Source organism: Heliangelus exortis, chromosome 28, assembly GCF_036169615.1.
Source record: "Heliangelus exortis chromosome 28, bHelExo1.hap1, whole genome shotgun sequence".
NCBI classification, from domain to species: domain Eukaryota; kingdom Metazoa; phylum Chordata; class Aves; order Apodiformes; family Trochilidae; genus Heliangelus; species Heliangelus exortis.
This window is the reverse complement of record NC_092449.1, coordinates 2,621,293-2,642,650: the sequence shown is the minus strand read 5'-3', so window position 1 is coordinate 2,642,650 and position 21,358 is coordinate 2,621,293. Positions and strand designations below refer to the sequence as shown.

The 21,358-nt window shown below is 50.1% G+C and overlaps 1 protein-coding gene across 8 annotated transcripts; it reads right to left on the bottom strand.

Annotated features, from left to right (window-relative positions):
* Positions 1–260: 260 nt before the first annotated feature.
* On the bottom strand, positions 261–21,141 carry ACSBG2 (acyl-CoA synthetase bubblegum family member 2). Of its 8 annotated transcripts, none has more exons than XM_071727987.1 (16): positions 21,094–21,141; positions 16,750–16,879; positions 13,071–13,150; positions 12,301–12,545; positions 10,235–10,323; positions 9,524–9,644; positions 7,932–8,012; positions 7,328–7,477; positions 6,702–6,878; positions 5,952–6,133; positions 4,925–5,158; positions 4,188–4,405; positions 3,187–3,326; positions 1,349–1,595; positions 814–968; positions 261–601 (listed from the first exon to the last, which is right to left on the bottom strand). In XM_071727987.1, the coding sequence occupies exons 2-15, from the start codon at positions 16,872–16,874 to the stop codon at positions 853–855; spliced, it is 2,205 nt and encodes a 734-aa protein (XP_071584088.1). In that variant the 5' UTR covers positions 16,875–16,879; positions 21,094–21,141; the 3' UTR covers positions 261–601; positions 814–852. The 8 variants fall into 8 exon arrangements, with proteins under 8 accessions (XP_071584088.1, XP_071584091.1, XP_071584087.1 ...); XM_071727990.1 differs by having other exon boundaries at positions 12,301–12,542; XM_071727986.1 differs by having other exon boundaries at positions 261–968.
* Between the last annotated feature and the right edge of the window lie 217 nt (positions 21,142–21,358).

Genomic DNA, 21,358 nt, shown 5'->3' with positions numbered 1-21,358 from the left:
ATGCACAAGGGTTCCCAGTGAGGGAGAAGAGCCCCGGGGTCAAGGGCCTTGGCAGCTGCTGGAAGGGTTGATCAGACCCTCAGAAGCACCAGGACCCTGTGTCCCAGCACCATCCCCTCTCTGGTGCTGGCACAAAGCCTCAGCCCAGCCCTTCCAGCACCACAAGGACTGGAAAAGCCCTGTCAGACCTCACAGACATCCTTACAAATAGTCCCTTTGTGGAAAACACTTTTCAGGACACAGGCAACACATCTACTACTTTTAACAATACAATTTATGGCTTCATTCGAACTCAAAAAGATAAAACAGACTCAAAATATTGCACATACAAACATGAGGTTCCACATGCATGCTGAGGCAGCACGTGTGGTCACAGAGCATCCATCAGCTTTGACAGAAGACACAATTTGTGGGTAAAGAGGTTTAAAATAACTCGGGTGGCAGCAGCATGCAGTTAAATGTACACACTATAAAAAGAAATCTGCCCTTTTTCCCTCCTCAGCAGGAAAACTGCAGTTCCTGATTGTTTTACATTCAGCTCAGGAAAAGAAAACTTTGGTTAAACTGTGACATGGAAGATGGATCCAAGGTAAACATTGCCCTGATAAAAATGGAAAGACAAAAAATAGGAAGGGGATATTTAGGAATCTCTCAGCATTGCAACACAGCCAGGAGAGCACACGGGGCACAAACACTCCACACACTGCAGCAGGAAAGGTGCAGGGAAGGGTGGGAAGGGCTGTGTGGTGCCAGAGCCTCATTTATTCCCCAGGAACCCTCCTGGGGAGCCCAGGCAGCAGCAGCAGAACCAGCCTCTGGGTTTGCTTCAGTCCACGAGGCCAAGCAGCCACACTACTGCTGGAGGGAGTTGGTTGTTGGGGTTGGTGCCTCCAGCTCTGAGTAGAACTGAGCAATTTGGTCTTTGTACTTGTGCACCACTGCTGGCCTCTTCAGCTTCATGGTTGGGCCTGGGGAAAAAACACAACACAAGGGTCTAATGGTGACCTGGAGACATGGATGGGGGCTGGAGTGGAGTAGCCTGGAGGAGGATTCAGAATGCACGAGCAGAACAGATGGTGGCTTCTCAGTTTCTCTTTAGGATTAATCAACTCTCCCCCCTTCCTTCCCCTGTGACTGGAACCAGCACAACCCCCCTGCAAAGGCCAACTCAGCACCAAGGGTAAGCACTGCCCAGAACTGGGAATTGACCCTGTCCTACCCAAAACTATGGCACAGAAAAGCCACAGTAAGGAAGAGCTGGGGGTGATGCAGCTCCATGCACTGGGGTCTGTTCAGTACCCAAGGAAGGGCTGAGGGGGGGATCACCAATGCCCCACCCCCCACTCACCAAGCTCTCCACCAAAGAGAGAAAAGTCCTTCTCCAGGATAATCCACTTCTGGACTTTCTGTGCATTGGAGACAGCCCTCTCATTGACTGCTGAAATTCCCTTCTGGATGGCACTGTAGACAGCCTTGTCTTTGCTGCTGATGATTTCAGAGACTTTCGTAGCCTTGCTGCCCACTTTCTGGCAATATTCAACAGCTTCTGGAGTGAGATCATCTCCTGGCTCACCAGTCTCCACGTCTACTTTGCACTGCAAAACAATTCAGGTCAGGGAACCAAACACTCAACTCCCCTCACAGCCCTGGGAAGCCACCCCACCCACCCCCACCCCACTGCCCATTAATTGACCCCTGCAATTTCCATGAGAAGGAACCACAGCTTCAAAAGAGAACTCACTGAGGCCAAGTGCAGACAAAACCCCTCCAGCTCACCACGTGCTCCAGGAGCAGGCTGGGTACAGAGCTCCTCTTCCAAAGTCCTACCCCAAGGTCACCCCTTTCCTCTGGACCTTTTTTTCTGAGCCACAGTTGGATTCTTGGCACCCCAGCATAACAGAGTGGTGGAAGTCACCACCCCCTCCTGGTTCAGATTCTCCTGCCCAAAGGTGAGGATGTTTGCACTCTCTGGCTAATGAGCAATAACCACTCTCTTGAGGAATCACCACCCTGCAGGGGCTCTGCACAGAACTCAGCACAGCTTCAACCAGCTGTGCTGGTTAAACAACAGCCACAGCAACCCCATGCAGTGCTACAGGCTGGGCACAGAGTGGCTGAGAGCAGCCAGACAGAGAGGGACCTGGGAGTCTGGATTGCCAGGAAGCTGAAGAGGAGCCAGCAGTGTGGCCAGGTGGCCAAGAAGGCCAATGGCATCCTGGGCTGGCTCAGGAACAGCGTGGCCAGCAGGTCCAGGGAAGGGATTCTGCCCCTGTGCTCAGCCCTGGGGAGGCCACAGCTTGAGTCCTGTGTCCAGTTCTGGGCCCCTCAGCTCAGGAAGGAGATTGAGGTGCTGGAGCAGGTCCAGAGAAGAGCAAGGAGGCTGTGAAGGGATCCAGCACAAGTGCTGTGAGGAAGGGCTGAGGGAGCTGGGGGTGTTGAGGCTGGAGAAGAGGAGGCTCAGGGGAGACCTCATCACTCTCTCCAACTCCCTGAAAGGAGGTTGGAGCCAGGGGGGGGTTGGGCTCTTTTCCCAGGCAACTCTCAGCAAGACAAGAGGGCACAAGAGGTCTCAAGTTGTGCCAGGGGAGGTTTAGGTTGGACATTAGAAAGAATTTCTTTCTGGAGAGGGTGCTCAGCCATTGGAATGGGCTGCCCAGGGAAGGGGTGGATTCTCCATCCCTGGAGATATTTCAAAAGAGCCTGGATGTGGCACTCAGTGCCATGGGCTGGGAACCACGGGGGGAGTGGAGCAAGGGTTGGACTTGGTGATCCCAGAGGTCCCTTCCAACCCAGCCCATTCTAGGATTCTGTGATTCCCCAGCTGAATTTACAGCCAGTGGCTTCACAGGAAAGCACCAGCAGCTCCTCACTGTCCTGGCTGCTCCAGGAGATACTGAAAACTGGTCAGAGAAGCAGAACTGTTTGGTTTTTTCCACTCTCACTTTTAGGTCTTCTGCCCTGTGTGGTGCAGAAGTCAACAGCTGCCCTGAACAGCACAAGGACCTGATGGTCAAGTGGCAATGCTCATTTTTTGGAACAGTAACAACTACTGCTTGTAACAAGCCATAATCCACACCACCTCCTGGCTCTAGAACACAAGTAAAAGGTCTTGTAACAAAGTGTAACAAAGTGTTATTTCCAAGTCATTCGGTCACACAGGTGGATTCCCACCCTCTTTCCCATTACCTTTAGAGTTAGGAGCATAGCAAGAAATTTTGCTTTGTCTCCAACCAACATTGCATTGCTGATGATGGGAACAGCATCTTTTACAGCATCCTCAATTGGAACAGGAGGAATGTTCTCACCTCCAGCAGTGATGATCAGCTCTGGAAAAGAATCAAATCTTGATTAAAACTTCAAGCTTCTCCCCCTTCCTTCACTGCCTGAAATGGCTTCATGGCACCTTGGTGCCTGTGGGATCAAACAGCAAGGCTGTCTCCCAGCACCTGGAGAAGGCAGCAAACCAGGACCCCTGTCAGGTGGGGAGAGAAGCCTGAGGTGTGCACACAAAGGGCTCTGCAACAGCTCCAGGGGGGTTGGGAGGATGAGGTGCAGCCTATGAGTGCCCCAGAACCCTGCCACAGTCACCTCAGACTCTAAGGCATGTGAGCTGGTACCCAAACTGTTCAGAAACTGAAATAGAAGATGTGCTGAGGCAAAGCAGAGATTTTGAAGTTCAGCAGTGTGGTGCAGAGCAGAGTGGATCCAGCCTTTCTTGGCTGGCTTTTACAGAGGCCTAAAAGCAGCCCCTTGGCATGGCCATTTATTTCTTCTCAGCCACTGAAGTCTCACATGACACTGGATTTGTTTGGGGTTGGTCAAAGTGGTGTCCCAAGAACTGCATTGCCCTTTTCCCAGCAGTATTAAGCTGTTGTTTTGACCAACAAAAGACATGAAACTGGAGGCAACTGGAGAGGTCTGGCACCACAGGACAAGCCACCAAAACATTACCTACTGCTCTTGCAGTCAGGGGATTTCTTCCCTGCTCTGCAAACACACCATGGTTTCAGAGGTCACCCCTCTCCTCCCATGTCACATGCTCAGTGGCAGGACACACAGCAGCCACACTCATGTTGACAGCTTCAGGAGCAGGGGGATATTCATGTTAAACCTTAGAACTGGCAGGGTCTGCAAGCAGTGTAAGGCACAATGTCACCTCAGGGCAGTGAAGTGAGGGGATGCTTTACCTTTAATCCTGCCAGTGATGTAGAGGAACCCATCTTTGTCGTGCTTGCCAAGGTCACCTGAGTGCAGCCATCCATCCTCATCAATTGCCTCTTTGGTTTTCTCTTCCATGTTGAGGTAGCCCATGAAGATGTGCCTTCCTGAGAAGCAGATCTCCCCAACACCATCTCCATCTGGTTTGTGAATTAACGTCCTGCAGCCTGTGATTTCCTTTCCACAGCTTAAAGAAAAGAGAAAGCCAACCCCTTGGCTTCTTATTTTGTAATTCAGTCACTGAGCAGCAGTGGGATGACAGCAGCACCCTCTCAAATTAAAGTGTTTGGACGTGTTTTTGATTACACCTTCTTCAGACAGAAACTGATAAACTTACAACTGTCTACTCATGCAAGGGGAACTAGAGAAGAATCTGTTACAGCAGAGAGCTCAGTGCTCACACACCTGGGGTTTTCCACCCATTGTTCTCAAACACTTGAGCTTTGCATTAGAAGATCAACATCCTTGGCAGCAAACTTTGGTTGATGGTGGTGGTTGCTCTGCAGCCTGAAGCCCCGGGGGACTGAACACAGCATTCAAACAGCACAGCCTGGCTGCATTGAGTCACCTGACACTGAAGTGAACTGAGTTACTCATCCTCCCTTCTCCCCACCAACCCTTGGCTTCCTCCTCAGGTCCCAGAAAATCCAGGCCAGGATAAATTTCAGTAACTTGGTTGCTGCCCTCCCCACAGCCAGATATTTACCTGGTCAGCTTGAACGCCTGAGGTAGAGAGATGGTGTGAGGCCCCGAGCTCTCACTCATGCCATAGAGCTCCAGCACGGGAATGTTCAGACTTAAAAAAAACTCCAGGGTCTCCCTGGTGATGGGAGCAGCCCCTGTGTAGCACCTGGTGCAACGATCCAGCCCCAGGGCCCTGCGCACCCTCCTGTACACCAGGTGCCTGGCCAGGCGGAAATTCACCGGGACTTCCGAGCACCTGCAGGAGGGAAGTGGGACAAGGGCTCAGGCACCAAGCAGAACTTTGCCTCCTTTCCTAGAACCACTGAATCATCAAAGGTTTGGGTTGGAAAAAGCTTAAAGCTCACCCATTCCCAACCCTCTGCCATGTTCAGGGACACCTCCCACAGCCCAGGGTGCTCCAAGCCCCATCCAACCTGGGGCCTCCAACCTTTCCAGGGATGGGGCAGCCACAGCTTCTCTGGGCAACCTGGGACAGGGGCTCAGCACCCTCACACCAAAGAATTTCTTCCTAAAGTCCAACCTAAATCTCTCCTCTTCAAGTTTTAACCCATTTCCCTTGTCCTCTCCCTACCCCCCTGTGTCCAAAGCCCTCCCCCAGCTTTCTTGGAGCCCCTTCAGATATTGGAGGTTGCTCTGAGCTCACCTGGGAGCCTCCTCCAGGCTGAACAACCCCAATCCCTCAGCCTGGCTTCCCAGGGAGGTGCTCAGCCCTCTGGTATTTTAGTGGCTCTGCTCTGGACATGCTCAAGGAGCTCAATGTCCTTATGCTGGGGACTCCAGAACTGGACACAGTACTCCAGGTGGGGTCTCACAAGAACATCCTCCTCCTATTTTAGTTTACCCAGTTAAAAAAAAAAACAACAAAAAACCAACTTACTTCCCCCCCAGTCCTTGCTGCTCACCCTCTGATCCAACCACGACATTTGGCTTTTACTGTCTATGAGTCTGGCCTGTTACAGGGGGTGTAATTCCTGAGCTGGTAGTAAAGTTTTCCTGATATTCAGAACATCCCTGAAGTTTGTAATTACCCATTCATCCGCTTCAGGTTTGTCTGCAGCCCAACTCCCTTGGCCCACGATGCCACTTTCCTTCTGAGTGTTGATGATTTTGCACCAATGGATTTCATTTTTTCTTCCATTTTTTCCCAGACACGAGGAACTCCCAGAAAAGCAGTCGGCCTCACTTCCCTCAGGGTGTCTCCCAAGGTGCCCTGAGCAAAAGCAGAATTGAGCACAGCTTTCAGAAGTGCTTCACTACAGACTTCAGGTCAGCTTCACTAGGAGGAATTCTGAGGAATTTTGTCAGCTTTGAGGAACTGCTCATTTTCAACTGCAGTGCCACAAGCAAAGGAAGCCCAGGAGCATCCCAGTGCCAGGGGAGTCTTGAGAAGACAGTGAGGATCAGTGCCAAGAGAAATGTTTCCTTCTCAGGACCCAGACTGAATGGGGGAGGCATTTTGCAATGTGAACAGAGCAAATACAAAACCATTGCACAACCAAAGCTGTTGGGGTGGAGAGCTGGTGTCAGGTGAGACACCAAGAAGCTCCTGGTTGGGAAGTGCTTGGTCAGCTCATCCCAGCTTGATAGGCAGAGTCAAAAGGCAAAGGTCAGGGTGCCTCCATCCATCAAACCAACAAACCCCTCACAGGAGCAGTTGGTCACTGAGCAAATAGGCTGAGTTAGCTCAGCTGACAGAACCATAAGCCAGCCACGACTGTTTCACAGCACCCAGCCCAGCTAAAGGCAGGTGGAGGGGGATTTTTTATTCAGGTTTTTACCTTTAAGGCATCTGGTTGAGCAAAGAACACCTGCACACCAAACGTCATCGCCGACCAAATATCCGACATCTGGGCAGCGATGTGGCTGAGGGGCAGGTAACTGACCACCAGCTCCTGCTTCTCCTTAGCATCTGTCAGCCTGATGAAACTCCCAGCTGCTGCTGCTGTCCATGTCAGCTGGAACAGGAACACACAGCAGGATGAACTGATCACAACCTGCCAGTACTTAAAAGGTGGCTACAAAGAAGTTGGAGACTCCCTGTTTATGAGGAGCCCCCTGGACAAGCCGAGGGGCAATGGGCACAAGTTGCTCCTGGGGAGATTCAGGTTGGACACAAGAGGAAAATTGTTCACTCTGAGGTCAGTCAGACCTTGGAATGGTCTCCCAGGGGAGGGGGTGGACTTCCCTGCTTTGGAAAGTTTTAATTCTCAGCTTGATGGGGTGCTGAGACATCTCAGATAAATAATATGGAAGGGTTGGAGCAGATGATCCTGGAGGTCCCTTCCCACCCACCTGAGCACCTCTACACCAGCTTAACATCAGGCACCTTTTTCAGCTGATTTTTACCAGCCCTCAGCACCCACCTGAGGTCACAGAAAAGGCCTTTGTACAACGAGACACTTACATTGTCATGACTGAGCATGACTCCCTTTGGCTGCCCAGTTGTCCCCGAGGTGTAGATGAGTGTGCAGCACTGGTTGGGCTTCTGTGACTCAATGACTTCCTGGAGCTGAGCATCTGGAATGTCTTTGCCAAGATCCATGAACTCACTCCACTGCATAGAAAGGAAAAGTGCTGGATCACTTTGTAAGCTGTGAAATAAAACCCTTTGCTACACGTGCAGAGAAGGAAACAGCTTCCTGTGTCCAGATCTCTGTCAGAATCTGGAAATATGCACCATAATGTTTCCTGGCTGCCACAAGAGGCTGGGCAAGAAGTAGAAAAGGAGGCAGATCCCCCCCCTGAGGAAGTTTGCTGGCTTTGTAGCAACCCTGGGACAACTGCAGGACCCAAGGCTGGCTTGTGGAGGTCAGTGTGCTAATTACCCAGACTTATAACATGGATTATCCAGGTTTGAACAACAGCAGATGATAACCACTGCCTCAGGAAGGCAAGCAAAACCTAAAACAGGAGCTCACATGACTGTCCCATGGGTGGTGGTGGCTCCTTGCAAGCCATTAGGTAACCACAGCCAGGATTTACAAGCCATAGAGATGCCCAGTACTTACAGAGTAGAGATTTGGTCTTGTCTCTTTGAGCTCTTCCCCATACTGGATAATGGCTTTCAGATGAGGCAGTTTGTGCTGTACCTGTGTCAGAAAGGAGATTTGTGAGAAGGAGCAAATCCTGCCCATCCTAAGCAACCTACTACTACTACCTAAGCAACCTACTACTACTATCTAAGCAACCTACTACTACTACCTAAGCAACCTACTACTACTACCTAAGTACCCTACTACTACTACCTAAGCAACCTACTACTACTACCTAAGTAACCTACTACTAATACCTAGGTAACCTACTACTACTACCTAAGTACCCTACTACTACTACCTAAGTACCCTACTACTACTACCTAAGCAACCTACTACTAAGTAACCTACTACTACTACCTAAGTAACCTACTACTACTATCTAAGCAACCTACTACTACTACCTAAGCAACCTACTACTACTACCTAAGCAACCTACTACTAATACCTAGGTAACCTACTACTACTACCTAAGTACCCTACTACTACTACCTAAGCAACCTACTACTACCTAAGTAACCTACTACTACTACCTAAGTACCTACTACTACTACCTAAGCAACCTACTACTACTACCTAGGTAACCTACTACTACTACGTAAGTAACCTACTACTACTACCACCTAAGTACCCTACTATTACTACCTAAGTACCCTACTACTACTACCTAAGCAACCTACTACTACTACCTAAGCTACCTACTACTACTACCTAAATACCCTACTACTACTACCTAAGCAACCTACTACTACTACCTAAGTACCCTACTACTGCTACCACCTAAGTACCCTACTATTACTACCTAAGTACCCTACTACTACTACCTAAGCAACCTACTACTACTACCTAAGCACCCTACTACTACTACCTAAATACCCTACTACTACCACCTAAGCAACCTACTACTACTACCTAAGCAACCTACTACTACTACCTAGGTAACCTACTACTACTACCTAAGTAACCTACTACTACTACCTAAGCTACCTACTAGTACTACCTAAGTACCTTACTACTACTACCTAAGCTACCTACTACTACTACCTAAGTACCCTACTACTACTACCTAAGCAACCTACTACTACTAACCCACTACTGCAGATGCTACAGCTAATTCTCATTTCAGCAAAGCCAAGAGAATCTCATCTGTGTTCTGAAGGAGGAAGGGAAGCCTGACTAGACCCAGCAATCATTTGGATGTTGCCAGGGGAGACTCAAAGTTGTTTGCTTTGGTTTCTCATACTTCAAGCTCAAGACTTTGAGAAGTGGTGGAAGCCCCACTTAACCTCTGCTGGGATTTAGCACTAGTGACAACTCACCTGGCTTGAGCAGGGAGCTCTGCTGGGATTTAGCACTAGTGACAACTCACCTGGCTTGAGCAGGGAGCTCTGCTGGGATTTAGCACTAGTGACAACTCACCTGGCTTGAGCAGGGAGCACAGTAAGAAAGCTCAAAGAGCTCATCTCTGCTTGCAGATCCAGAATTTCCCCTCCCATTCCCCTCCCTCCCCTTTCCCATCTATCACTGGGATGCTGTAGCCCCCCAACCATTTAAAAATATATATTTACTTCTAAGATTTTCTGCAGCTGTTTATGGTTTTCCACAACCACGATGTTGGCACTGCAGTTGTCAGCTACATAGTAACAGGCCTCGGGAGAGTTTGTAGTGTAGATACCAACAGCAAACCCACTACAAAAGGAAAGGGGAAAAAAATTAAACCAAAATAGAAAGGAAAACCACAGAATTAAAGCATAAGCAGTGGCTGGCAAAAGTCAGACCATTTCAGGTTTTAACAAAGGAAAAACTTTTTGGGGAAGGATATCCCATAAAAAACCAGTAGAAAGTATAGGGCTTAATTCCAAAAGCAAAGGTTCTTTTCTGGCCCATGGGGAATGTCAGAAGGGTGCAAGGGAGCAAAATGCCTCAGGTGGCAGGAAGCCATCAAAATTCAGTGGCTCTGGCATTTCCCATCATATTTTTAATCAAAGTGTGAGCAAGCAGCCTTTTGTATTAACCTACTGGTCTATCTGATTTTGAGAAAAGCACCTGGCTAAATAATTTTTTTTTTGTAAATTGTCCCATTAAATCATAATGAAGTACAGAGAGTTTATATTCTAGCTATCCTAATTAAATTCAAATATTAGCAGTTGGTTTGGTTTTGGTTTTTCATGGTTTGTTTCATGTTTTTGTTAATCAAAGCCTGCTTCTCACATGGATACTGATACTGCTGTCTGAATGCTACAGCAAGAGGCATGACAAGAGACAGTGCTCACTCCTACCCTGCCAGGATAGCTCCAATGTCAGCAATAAACCACTCTGCAGAGTTAAATCCCAAGATGCAGACTCCATGGAAACGCTCCAGGCCCAGCTGTAAACAAGAGATGAGGTTACAGCAACCTTGTTTTCTCTTTGAAGAATGCTTGGAGTTAATTTACACCTTTCTGCTGTGAGCACAATGCCAAGGGAAAGGTTCATGCTATTCTGTATGGGAATGAAGGTTGAAAAACTTCCAGACCTAACAGGGAACCAGTTCCAGTTAAGTTTCATGTCAGACACTGTCCTGCTGGGCAGTAGGCAGAAAAAAAAAAAAAAAAAAAAAAGATTTGCTTTGGTCTCCACTCCAGCTCTCCAACATTACTGGTGTAAAACTGCCCTCCAGGTAGTGACCAGTTCCCACTACTGAGCCAAGTAGTAATTAAGTTCAGGTTAGAGGTGTCAGATGTTAATAACAACATGAGCAATAAGCTCCAGTAACAGCCAGAGACACTTTGCTGTGAAATTCCAGCTGCTGAAGTCCCATTCTTTAAACCACCTTCAGTCATCCTCTGGTTTTGTCCCAGAGTGGAGTACATCAACTGGAAGATCCTTCCACAAGAGTAAAACCAGAATGGCCTTAACTAATCAAGAAAAAAGCCTTGGAAATAATAACAGTAAGTATACAAAATGTTGGCTTCTCTCTCTGAGGGTCTGAACTCCCAGATAACCCAGCCAAAAGGCTCAGCCAGTCTGGACATTTAAACCTGATTCATAAGTCTCCCTTCAAGTTCTTTCTAAGAAAGATCTAAATTCACAGACCTCATGAGGGACATTATCCAGGTTTGCTACATACCTCAAACACCTGGCTCTAAATGTTTCCCTATCTACTTTTTGGTTTTTAGTTGAATGTGGAAGCAACTGGCAAGAAATTCAAACCAAACCAGTGCAGTAGTTACCAAGCTCTTTGTGGCACAGCCAGGTATTTCCCTGTCAACTGTAAGACTCCCCTGCACTCAAAGAATGTGCAAGTTTAAGATATAGTTGACTACAGCCATTTCATAGAATCATAGAATCATAGAATCCTAGGGGTTGGAAGGGACCTCAAAGATCATCTAGTCCAACCCCCCCTGCCAGAGCAGGGCCCCCTAGAGTACATCCCCTAGGAACGTGTCCAGGGGGGTTTTGAATGTCTCCAGTGAAGGAGACTCCACAACCCCCCTGGGCAGCCTGTTCCAGGGCTCCGTCACCCTTACAGTAAAAAAATTCTTTCTGATATTCAACTTGAACCTCCTATGCTCCAATTTACACCCATTACCCCTTGTCCTATCACTGGTCACCACTGAGAAAAGCCTAACTCCATCTCCCTGACACTCACCCCTTACATATTTGAAAACATTGATGAGGTCACCCCTCAGTCTCCTTTTCTCCAAACTAAAGAGACCCAGCTCCCTCAGCCTTTCCTCATAAGGGAGATGTTCCACTCCCTTAATCATCTCAGTAGCTCTGTGCTGGACTCTTTCAAGCACTTCCCTGTCCTTCTTGAACTGAGGGGCCCAGAACTGGACACAATACTCCAGGTGTGGCCTCACCAATGCAGAATAGAGGGGGAGGAGAACCTCTCTTGACCTACTAACCACACCCTTTCTAATGCACCCCAGGATGCCATTGGCCTTCTTGGCCACAAGGGCACATTGCTGGCTCATGGGCATCTTCTTGTCTACCAGGACCCCCAGGTCTCTTTCACCTCCACTGCTCTCCAGCAGCTCAGCCCCCAACCTATACTGGGACATCGTGTTGTTCTTCCCCAAATGCAAAACTCTACACTTCCCCTTGTTGAATTTCATCATGTTTCTCCCTGCCCAACTCTCCAGCCTGTCTAAGTCTCTCTGAATGGCAGCACAGCCTTCTGGTGTGTCAGCCACTCCTCCCAGCTTAGTGTCATCAGCAAACTTGCTGAGGGTACATTCTATACCCTCATCCAAGTCGTTGATGAAGATATTGAACAACACCGGTCCCAGTACCGACCCCTGAGGGACTCCACTAGTTCAGAGGTTAAACAGAATGTGAGGGGAATCCAACACAAGCTTACCTTCAGAAAGCTTTTTGCTGCTTTCCAGCACTCCTTGTAGTACATCTTATATGTCAGTTTTATCCACTGACCCCCCTTTTTGGATGCAAGGGCATAATAATCACCATATTTGCTGGCAGCCTCCTGGAACAGTTGGTGAACAGTTTTTGGTGCCTCACTGCCTATGCCCTGTTCATCCATCCTCAGCCTGACTTCTCCATCACACTGTGTTGTCCACACCCTGGAGGCAGGAGGTGAAGATTCTGCTTTGAAAGAAAAGTGTTCAGCAACTTGTATTTAGAGACTGATTGCTGCCCTAACAGAAACATAAATACAAATACCAAAAACATGAAAGCAAATGCTGGTACAATCCCTCCCACTCCCCTTTTTTGACCTTGGATTATTGGCATGTTTGCCACACCCAGGATTAGCAGATGAAGACTCTACAACACTTTCAAAATTTTCTTAAACCTTTCTTGTCTGCATCCTGCTTTTCTGCCTGAAAGCTCTTGTACTGGGAAGGTGGCAGCTGTGTGCAACAATCATATTGTTGCTTTTCTGGTTTTTTTTCTTTAAGGATGTCTGGAGGAGCACATTATTACCTGCTAGAGAAGTGGCACTACCTACTCTGAAGCATACCCATGCCTTAAAGTCCCAAGTTCAGGAAGCTTCTGGACAGACCATTCCACAATAAGAGTTTTTAATTCCATTGCTACAGAGTTAGATAAATTTGTCTCTGATTTCAGCAATCATTTTATGCACATCAGTCACTAAAAATTCCTTGCTCTCACCTGTGAAACCAAGCATGTCTGTCTGACATCCTCCTGTCTTAATGTCTTCAACTCTCCCAATGCCATTGACCCCATCAGTCCTGCAAGGCAAAAGCAATTGGGCCTGGGTTTTAGGCTTTATCCTGCTGGCTGAAGAACCCCCTGGCTACACGTGCTCCATCACTTCATGACATTAGTCCTTGGATGCCAAAATGCCTCCTGATGCAAGTGACTATGAATTTCATTGGCCTGCATGGTTATGGCAACAAAATGGGCCCCTCCTGGAGAGTGTGTGGGCTTTGCCTGCACTGCTTTTAGCAGGTGTGCTGTCCTTGTTGTAGCTGTCATGCCAGAGGAGCTGCAGGAGGATCCATAAACACAGCATCCAGAAACCAGCCAGGATTTAATACCAGAGCTCTGTTCCAGGTGTCTGGAGCAGTCTGCAGCAGAGAGGAGGAGTGGGGCAGGCAGGGGCACACAGATCTGGTGCTTATCTTCTGCTGCTAACCTGAGTCTGATGGAGGCAAGGTCCCTGCAGCCACTCTCCTATAGCACTGTCCCCTGGACTGACCCACCAAGCTTTCCTGTTCCAGCAGATCCCACTGAGATCTCCAGGAAATCCCTTTGGCAGGAAATCTTCCTCTTAGGTATTCCTGACAAAGTCAGTGCACTGAGCTCCCACCAGGGGTTTCTGCAGAAATGGAAACAGGATCATTCCCTGCTCACTCCTCACAGGATCATTCCCTGCTCACTCCTCACCATTCCCTGCTCACTCCTCACCAGGAACCTGCCCTGCAGTGCCAACTGAAATTTCATAGAATCAGAGAATGGTTTGGGTTTGAAGGGACTTGAAAAGATCAAAATTTACCCCTTTCAGCCTTGCATGATCTGCTGAGATGCCACCTGCCTGTTTGTAGAACAGTGTCCTCTTTCCAGGACAGACTTTCTCACAGCCATAAGTGATGAAGAAAAGGAATAATCAAGTCACATGTCCCACTTCAGACCACGAGGTGGAAGCCAGGCCCTGTAAGGTTCAGTCTTTCAGTCCCTCTGCTCTACTCCCTACAAGGACATCCCACTCTTCAACTTACAGGGAGATGTTGCTTGCTGCCCTTACTTAGAACACCAGCACAGCACTAAGGTCCAAGGCTTAGTTGGCCCAGGATTATATTCCAGAGAACCAAAGCCAAATTCCATCTTGCCTTGCCAACCAGCCCTCCCTGGGACCTTGGCTCCAGGACATCACACAGGTGTTTGCTGCTTCATGCCAGTGCTAGGTGGTTACTCCACTCATGGCAATATTTGGTGCAAGGTTTTGTCTCAAGCACCAGCTCCTGGGTGTTCTAGGAGCAGCTGCAGGCCTCTGACATCATAACAGCTCCAAACCTCCCACAGGGGCACTTTTACATTTCTCATGAGACCCCACACAGAGTAGTTTCCAGTTCTGGAGCCCCCAGCACAGGAAGGACATGGAGCTCTTGGACCAAGTCCAGAGGAGGCCACAAAGATGATCTGAGGGCTGGAGGAGTTCTGCTCTGGAGCCAGGCTGAGAGAGTTGGGGGTGTTCAGCCTGGAGAGGAGAAGGCTGCAATGGGGAGACCTTAGAGCACCTTCCAGTGCCTGAAGGGGCTCCAGGAAAGCTGGGGAGGGACTTGGGACAAAGGCAGGGAACAATAGGACAAGTGGTGATGGCTTTGAACTGGAAGAGGGAGATTGAGATTAAATATTAGGAAGAAATTCTTTGGTGTGAGGGTGCTGAGCCCCTGGCCCAGGGTGCCCAGAGAAGCTGTGGCTGCCCCATCCCTGGCAGTGTTGAAGGCCCCAGGCTGGATGGGGCTTGGAGCACCCTGGGCTGTGGGAGGTGTCCCTGACCATGGCAGGGGGTGGCACTGGATCAGCTTTAAGGTTCTTCCAACCCAAACCAGTCTGGGATTCTATGATAAGAAGCCCCAAGATCCCAGCCTGCCACCATCAACCCCACCAGCACACAGGCAGGAGCTGCTCTGCTCCCATGCTCTCTCCTCAGCCAAAGCTCCCCCTGAGCCCCACATTTTTCTTCCCTTTCTGCTAGACCCAAGAGAAGAGAAGTCAGCAAAAGGCTCTGTGTGATTTTCAGTGCAAGGGAATCAATTCCCTCTGTTTTAGGCTCTTTTTGAATTCCCAGGGGATTGACAGTGATTATTGCTTTGGGCATATGCTAAGGTTTAAGAGATACTTGACATGGCTACTCCCATGCACTGCCCAAAAGCAGAACTGCTTCTCCTGACCAGTCTGCAAGCCAGAAACCAGAGGGAAACAAATAATCTTTTTTTCCTTTATTTGCCCCCATGAGATGTTCCTCACTATGCATTTCCTTCTCATTACTGAGAAGATCTCTCTGCATAGATTAATCCTCAGTTGCAGCAGTTCTGCACCATTTCCCAACAGCTTTTATGATCAAAGCATGCAAATGACCCAGTAACATGAGAAAAAAGCCCCAGCTATTTCCCTTCCAGTGAATCAAGTTGTCTTTTCCTCCCCCTTACTACATGTCATTCAAATGCAACCTGAAAAAAATACAGGTAAAAAGGTTTTTTGTCAGCTGTATCCCATTACACCAGGGTGAGGTGGAACCCCCAATTACTAATTTGCTCTTCAGTAAGAGGCTGCTTAGGTTCACAGAGAAACTAACAGGAGTTTGATAATAATCAGCATGGGTCCTGCCTCCAGGTTCACACCTCTCTGTTTACAGCAGCACTTCCCACTGTCCTGCCTGCCAGGTATTCCAAGTATTTGATTAGTGCCCTCCCATTTACACAGGACCAGATTTATGCAAAGTTCCTTTCTAGGAAGTGATCTTCCTGACTGGGCAGAATCACTTCCAGCAGGTCCAGGGAAGGGATTCTGCCCCTGTGCTCAGCCCTGGGGAGGCCACAGCTTGAGTCCTGTGTCCAGTTCTGGGCCCCTCAGCTCAGGAAGGAGATTGAGGTGCTGGAGCAGGTCCAGAGAAGAGCAAGGAGGCTGGGAAGGGATCCAGCACAAGTCCTGTGAGGAAGGGCTGAGGGAGCTGGGGGTGTTGAGGCTGGAGAAGAGGAGGCTCAGGGGAGACCTCATCACTCTCTCCAACTCCCTGAAAGGAGGTTGGAGCCAGGGGGGGGTTGGGCTCTTTTCCCAGGCAACTCTCAGCAAGACAAGAGGGCACAAGAGGTCTCAAGTTGTGCCAGGGGAGGTTTAGGTTGGACATGAGAAAGAATTTCTTTATGGAGAGGGTGCTCAGCCATTGGAATGGGCTGCCCAGGGAAGGGGTGGATTCTCCATCCCTGGAGATATTTCAAAAGAGCCTGGATGTGGCACTCAGTGCCATGGGCTGGGAACCACGGGGGGAGTGGAGCAAGGGTTGGACTTGATGAGCTCTGAGGTCCCTTCCAACCCAGCCCATTCTGTGATTCTATGAATATTGCCCCATTCCTGTGCTTTCAGGTTACATTTAATGCATACTGCCCCAAGCTCCATCCTCTGTGTGGTACCTCTGGACAGCAAATTTAATTCTGCTCCTCTTGTTTTGGAGATTCAGCTTTCAGACTGTAAAGGTAGTAACAAATGTTTGAAATGTCATCCCCCCCAAGTTGATCTAAATAAACATCATCAAATACAAACTGCATCATATATATATATATATACACACACATACACAGAAAATACAATCTTAAATTAGACAAACCTAGCTGAAGAGCTGAGCAGTACATCATCCAGTGACACCTCACAGTTCCCTTGAGGATCTGAATTAAAACAAGCCGTGGGGACTGGTTCTGCAAGAGCCATGCGTGCATCTGACTCACACAGCATCGTCCCTGTAAAAACAGGTTTTAAAGATTAAAAGGCAACCAAACACTACAGGAAACTCAGCTGCCGTTGCTGTAGCTATCCCACCAAAAGGGACATGACTCCAGACTGCTGCATTTCCATGAAATGCTGTCAGTTCTCACCGAGGACGCAGCGCTCTCTGCCTCCCGCTCGGTTCCTTTCCAAAGCCCCATCAGCAGGAGCTGGTAGGGCCATTCCCTCACCCGAAAAGGCTCATCTCAACTACAGCTTTGACAGAGCACCGCTGAGCCCAGCGATTTCAACCTTACATTCCCTTCGCCCTCCCAAAATCCCCTCTTGGCTCTGGGACCCAACCCCCCCCGACCCCATCCCCGCAGTTTCTGGGTCCAGCCTTACACCGCATCGCTTGGTGCAGCCTCTCCTCCCGCAGCCGCTCCGGACCGGCACCGAGGACGAGGTGGAACAGCTTTTATTTTTAAACTAGCGCCCAGGAGGCTGATCCGGAGCATCTTATGTCATGTGCTGCCTGCCTCGCAATTGGAAGCAGCTCCTCACCCCACACCGCCGCCTCTTAAGGAAGCTCTGGCTCCACGCCTGGCTCACCGGGGTTTTGGGGTCCTTCTCGGGGGACACAGCCCCGGGATACCCCGGAGATTTCACCTGTTCTGGTGAAAATCGGTGTTTTTGCGTTGCTCTGGGGACTTTCGTCACGTCCAGGAGGGCTGAAAGCCACCACGCGGGTTCTAATTTAAGGTTTTACATTCGTCAAAAGCCTTTGATGCTCGCGACTTGACAAGGCTGAGCTGTAATCGTTTTGGGGGAATTTCTAACAGCTTGGAATGAATCTCATTAGCCTTGGTCTTTTCAGAGGTGGATTTTAGCATCCTGTTTCTAGGGGTGCGTTTAGACAGACGCAATTTAAAGCGGGTGACGTGAGGAGACTGGGTCTGAATGACGGCAGAGGCAGTGAAAGCAGAGAGAAGAGCCCTTTGAATGAATCCACCTCTCCCCCCTCCTTTCCTTTCCTTTCCTTTCCTTTCCTTTCCTTTCCTTTCCTTTCCTTTCCTTTCCTTTCCTTTCCATTCCCTTTTCCTTTCCCTTCCCTTTTCCTTTCCCTTCCCTTTCTTTTCCTTTCCTTTCCCTTCCCTTTCTTTTCCTTTTCCTTTCCTTTTCCTTTCCTTCCCTACCCCTTCCTTTCCCTTTCCTTCCTTCCCCCCTCTTCTTCCTCACCCACACCAGGACACGTGGCTGCTCACCCCATGCTCAGCTACAGCCTCCGATTCCCGACCCCAGGAAAAAAAAAAAAAAAAAAAAAAAAAAAAAGAGTTGAATTCACAACCAGCTGAGAAAATGTCTCCAAAAACCCCATCTCAGAAGCTCTGGGATAATTCACAGGTGTCACCCACCACCCAGTCCTAGGCTCAAACACCTGAGCAGTTTGTTGGTTTGTTTGGTTTTTTTACAGCTGTGAGAGAAGGGGCTCTACCTCCACAGAGCAGGAGCTTTGGGTTCATTTCCCTCCCCACCCTGGAGGAACTCAAACCCACCTTTGGAAGAGCACAGTGCCAGACCCTAAACTGGGGGTGCCTGCTGGAGGGGCCACCACTCCAGCCCCAGACACAAGGTGAGGAAGGTGCCCTGGAAGCTGCCATCAGGCCTGACCCCTTTTCCCAGTGCCATCCCCACCTTCCTCCTCAGCACCCCACAACAAGGAGGTGTCCCCTGCATCCCCCGAGGAAGGTTTTCTCTCTGCACTAATTTCTGCCTTTCTCTGACCATCTGCTCTTTAATGCAGCAAGAAAGTTTCAAGGGAAAGGGTGGAGGTGTCTTCACACCATCCATCCCACAGCCCAGCCCAGCAGAGGTTGGTTGGGAACGTGTCAGGCAAAGAAAAGCAGCAGCCACATCTCCCAGGTGAGCATTTTGGGATGGTGGGCTGAGGGTATGGGCCTCACCCTGAGTCAGGCAAGAGAAAAAAAATGCTTCACAGCAGAAACCACAACTGCATCCTGCACCCTGCTCCTCACCAAGACCCCAACAACAGGGTCTGCTGCTGCTGGGTGCTTGGTTCCCACGTGTGGGCAAAACCAGGAATGGCACCAAGATCAAGGACACGATGCTGCATGACTTGAAAGGCCAGGGAGAGATGGAGCAGGACATCACTGTCACCATCACATCCAGTGGGATGGGTCAAGGAGAACCTAAGTGTTCACACCACATGGCCCTGGAGAGCAGCAGCAGAACTTCTGTACCAAGAAACAGAAAGCTGAGGTGCAGCCTGGCTGTGCAAGCCACCTTCTGAGGCCACAGGAATCCCATCAGCCACACCTTTTAGGTTACAAATCCAGGCTGGAAACAAAAATTTGATAAGATACAGACTCTGACTGGCTGTGCTCAGCCCTGCAGAGAGCCCCCTCCTTCTCCTGTGCTGTCACACACAGCTGCACTGCACACCCCACTGAACACACACACCAGAGCCAGGATTCATCCTGGGGGGAAGGGGACCACAAGTAACCCCCTCCTGACCCACACCACTTCCAGAGGAGGCACCAAAGATGTTCAGGAACATGAAGAACACACCCCCACACAAACCTGCTGAAAGGACCCTGCCTTTTAATTAAAACCTGTGTGACAACTCCAGTCATTTACATACAAAGCATCTTGAGGGAGCAGCTGTGTCCTAAGAAGAACCAGAAGCTGGTGAATGATTTCATCAAAACCACTGCAGAGCTTCACTGACAAAACAAAAGCAGTTTTGGCTCCCTGCAAACTCAAGACAGGCAACGGGACAGGAGTGAAGGTTTTTCACAGCAGACTCTGGACACACCTTCACTGGAAGCACACACAGAGCTTCAAAACTGTCAGTTCAAATTGAAATTATTGCCTGTGTTCACCAAACAGCTCAACATTCTCCAGCACAGCCCACTTGGCTTCCTGCTGCTGGTTTCATTGCCTTTTACTGGTAATGAAACCCTTTCTGATCTGGTGTAATTTTCACTGTACAGCTCAGCTTTAGCAGGTTGCCACATGACCACACTGCCTTTCCACAGTTCCACCAAAAGTGAAACTTGGCTTTTTTCTGCTCATTTTCTTTAGAGATTTATTAAGTGAGGAAGCGGACGCTGAGCAAGCCACTCTTCCTCTTTTAGATAAATTCCTTTATATATATATATATAAAAAAAAAGTTATGATAATATCTTTTGAAGCGCTCAGGGTTTTCTCCTGGGCAGAGATCATGGATTGGGGTAGGGCTGTGCTGGGAAATTATCTGATGCCCAACTGATGCAGGAGCAGAGAGAACATGAGGAAAAATAGCCTCACGGTAAGGATGACACCACATCAAACATCTTGAATGAATGACACAACTGCAGGCAGATACTGTCCCCACCACAGGCTCTTCAGAGCTGAACTTTGGCTGAACAAAGCTGCTCAACAACCATCAGCCAGATCCAGGGCTTGCCCAGCCCACGAGCTGACACTGTGGGACCCAGCACCACGCAGGCCATTGCACAACTCCTTATTCTAAATTCTATGTAGATTGCTTCTCCAGGACACCAAGATACTTCAGGTGAGTTCCCCAGCACTGTGACTCACCAGGAGCCTGAGTTTAAGTTCCTCTTTCCAACCCTGCTATTTGCTCCATGCCCTCAGCACTCACCTGCCTGCGGGTGGGCAATCCACTCGTGCAGAGATTTTTAGAGACACATCCCCCGTGCTTCTGCCACCTTCCCCCACCCAAGGCTTCACCTCCACTCGAGGCTCATCCTAACTCGTGGTACCAGAGCATCGCTGAATGCCCGGGTCACCCCCGGTACCGGTGCCCACGGGGAGGGGACAGGATCGCCCCCAGCCCCCCCACGCTGCTCCCCTGACAGGACAGCTCGGCCCCAAGCAGACCCTGGGTTTATTTAACCACAACCTCCGAGTACTCTGAGGCTGCGGGCCGGACCGCCCCGCTCCTCACAGGGACACCGAAACTGCGGGAAAGTTGAATCCCGCAGGAAAAACCCTGAAACCCCCCGAGATGGGGAGGCTCCGACGCGGGTCCAACACCCACCCCAGCAGCAGCCCGCTCGGGACACGCAGCGCCTCACGGGCGCACGGGATGGGCAGGGACGGAGCGGGGACCGCGGGGCTTCACCCCCGGCAGCCCCGGAGCCCCCGGAGCCCCCCGGAGCCCCCTGCCCAGAGTCGCGCGCGGGGGGGGGGGGGGGGGGCGGGGCCGCGCACGCGCCGTTACCTCAGGAGCCGGGGCGCGCGGACACCCCCACGCGGAGCGGGAGCGGCTGCCGCGCGCCGCCGGGCGGGAGCCTTTAGAGGGCGCGCGGCGCGGAGGCGAGGGGCGGGGCCGGGGCTCGAGACACCCGCGCGGCCGCGCCATTGGAGGAGGCGGCGGTCGGAAGGCGGCGAGGCCACGCCCACCCCCCCCGGGGTTACCCGCGGGCAGCGCCCCCGCGCCCCGCCCCAGGCACCGAGGGGAGAACCGAGACCCCCGAGCGGCCCTC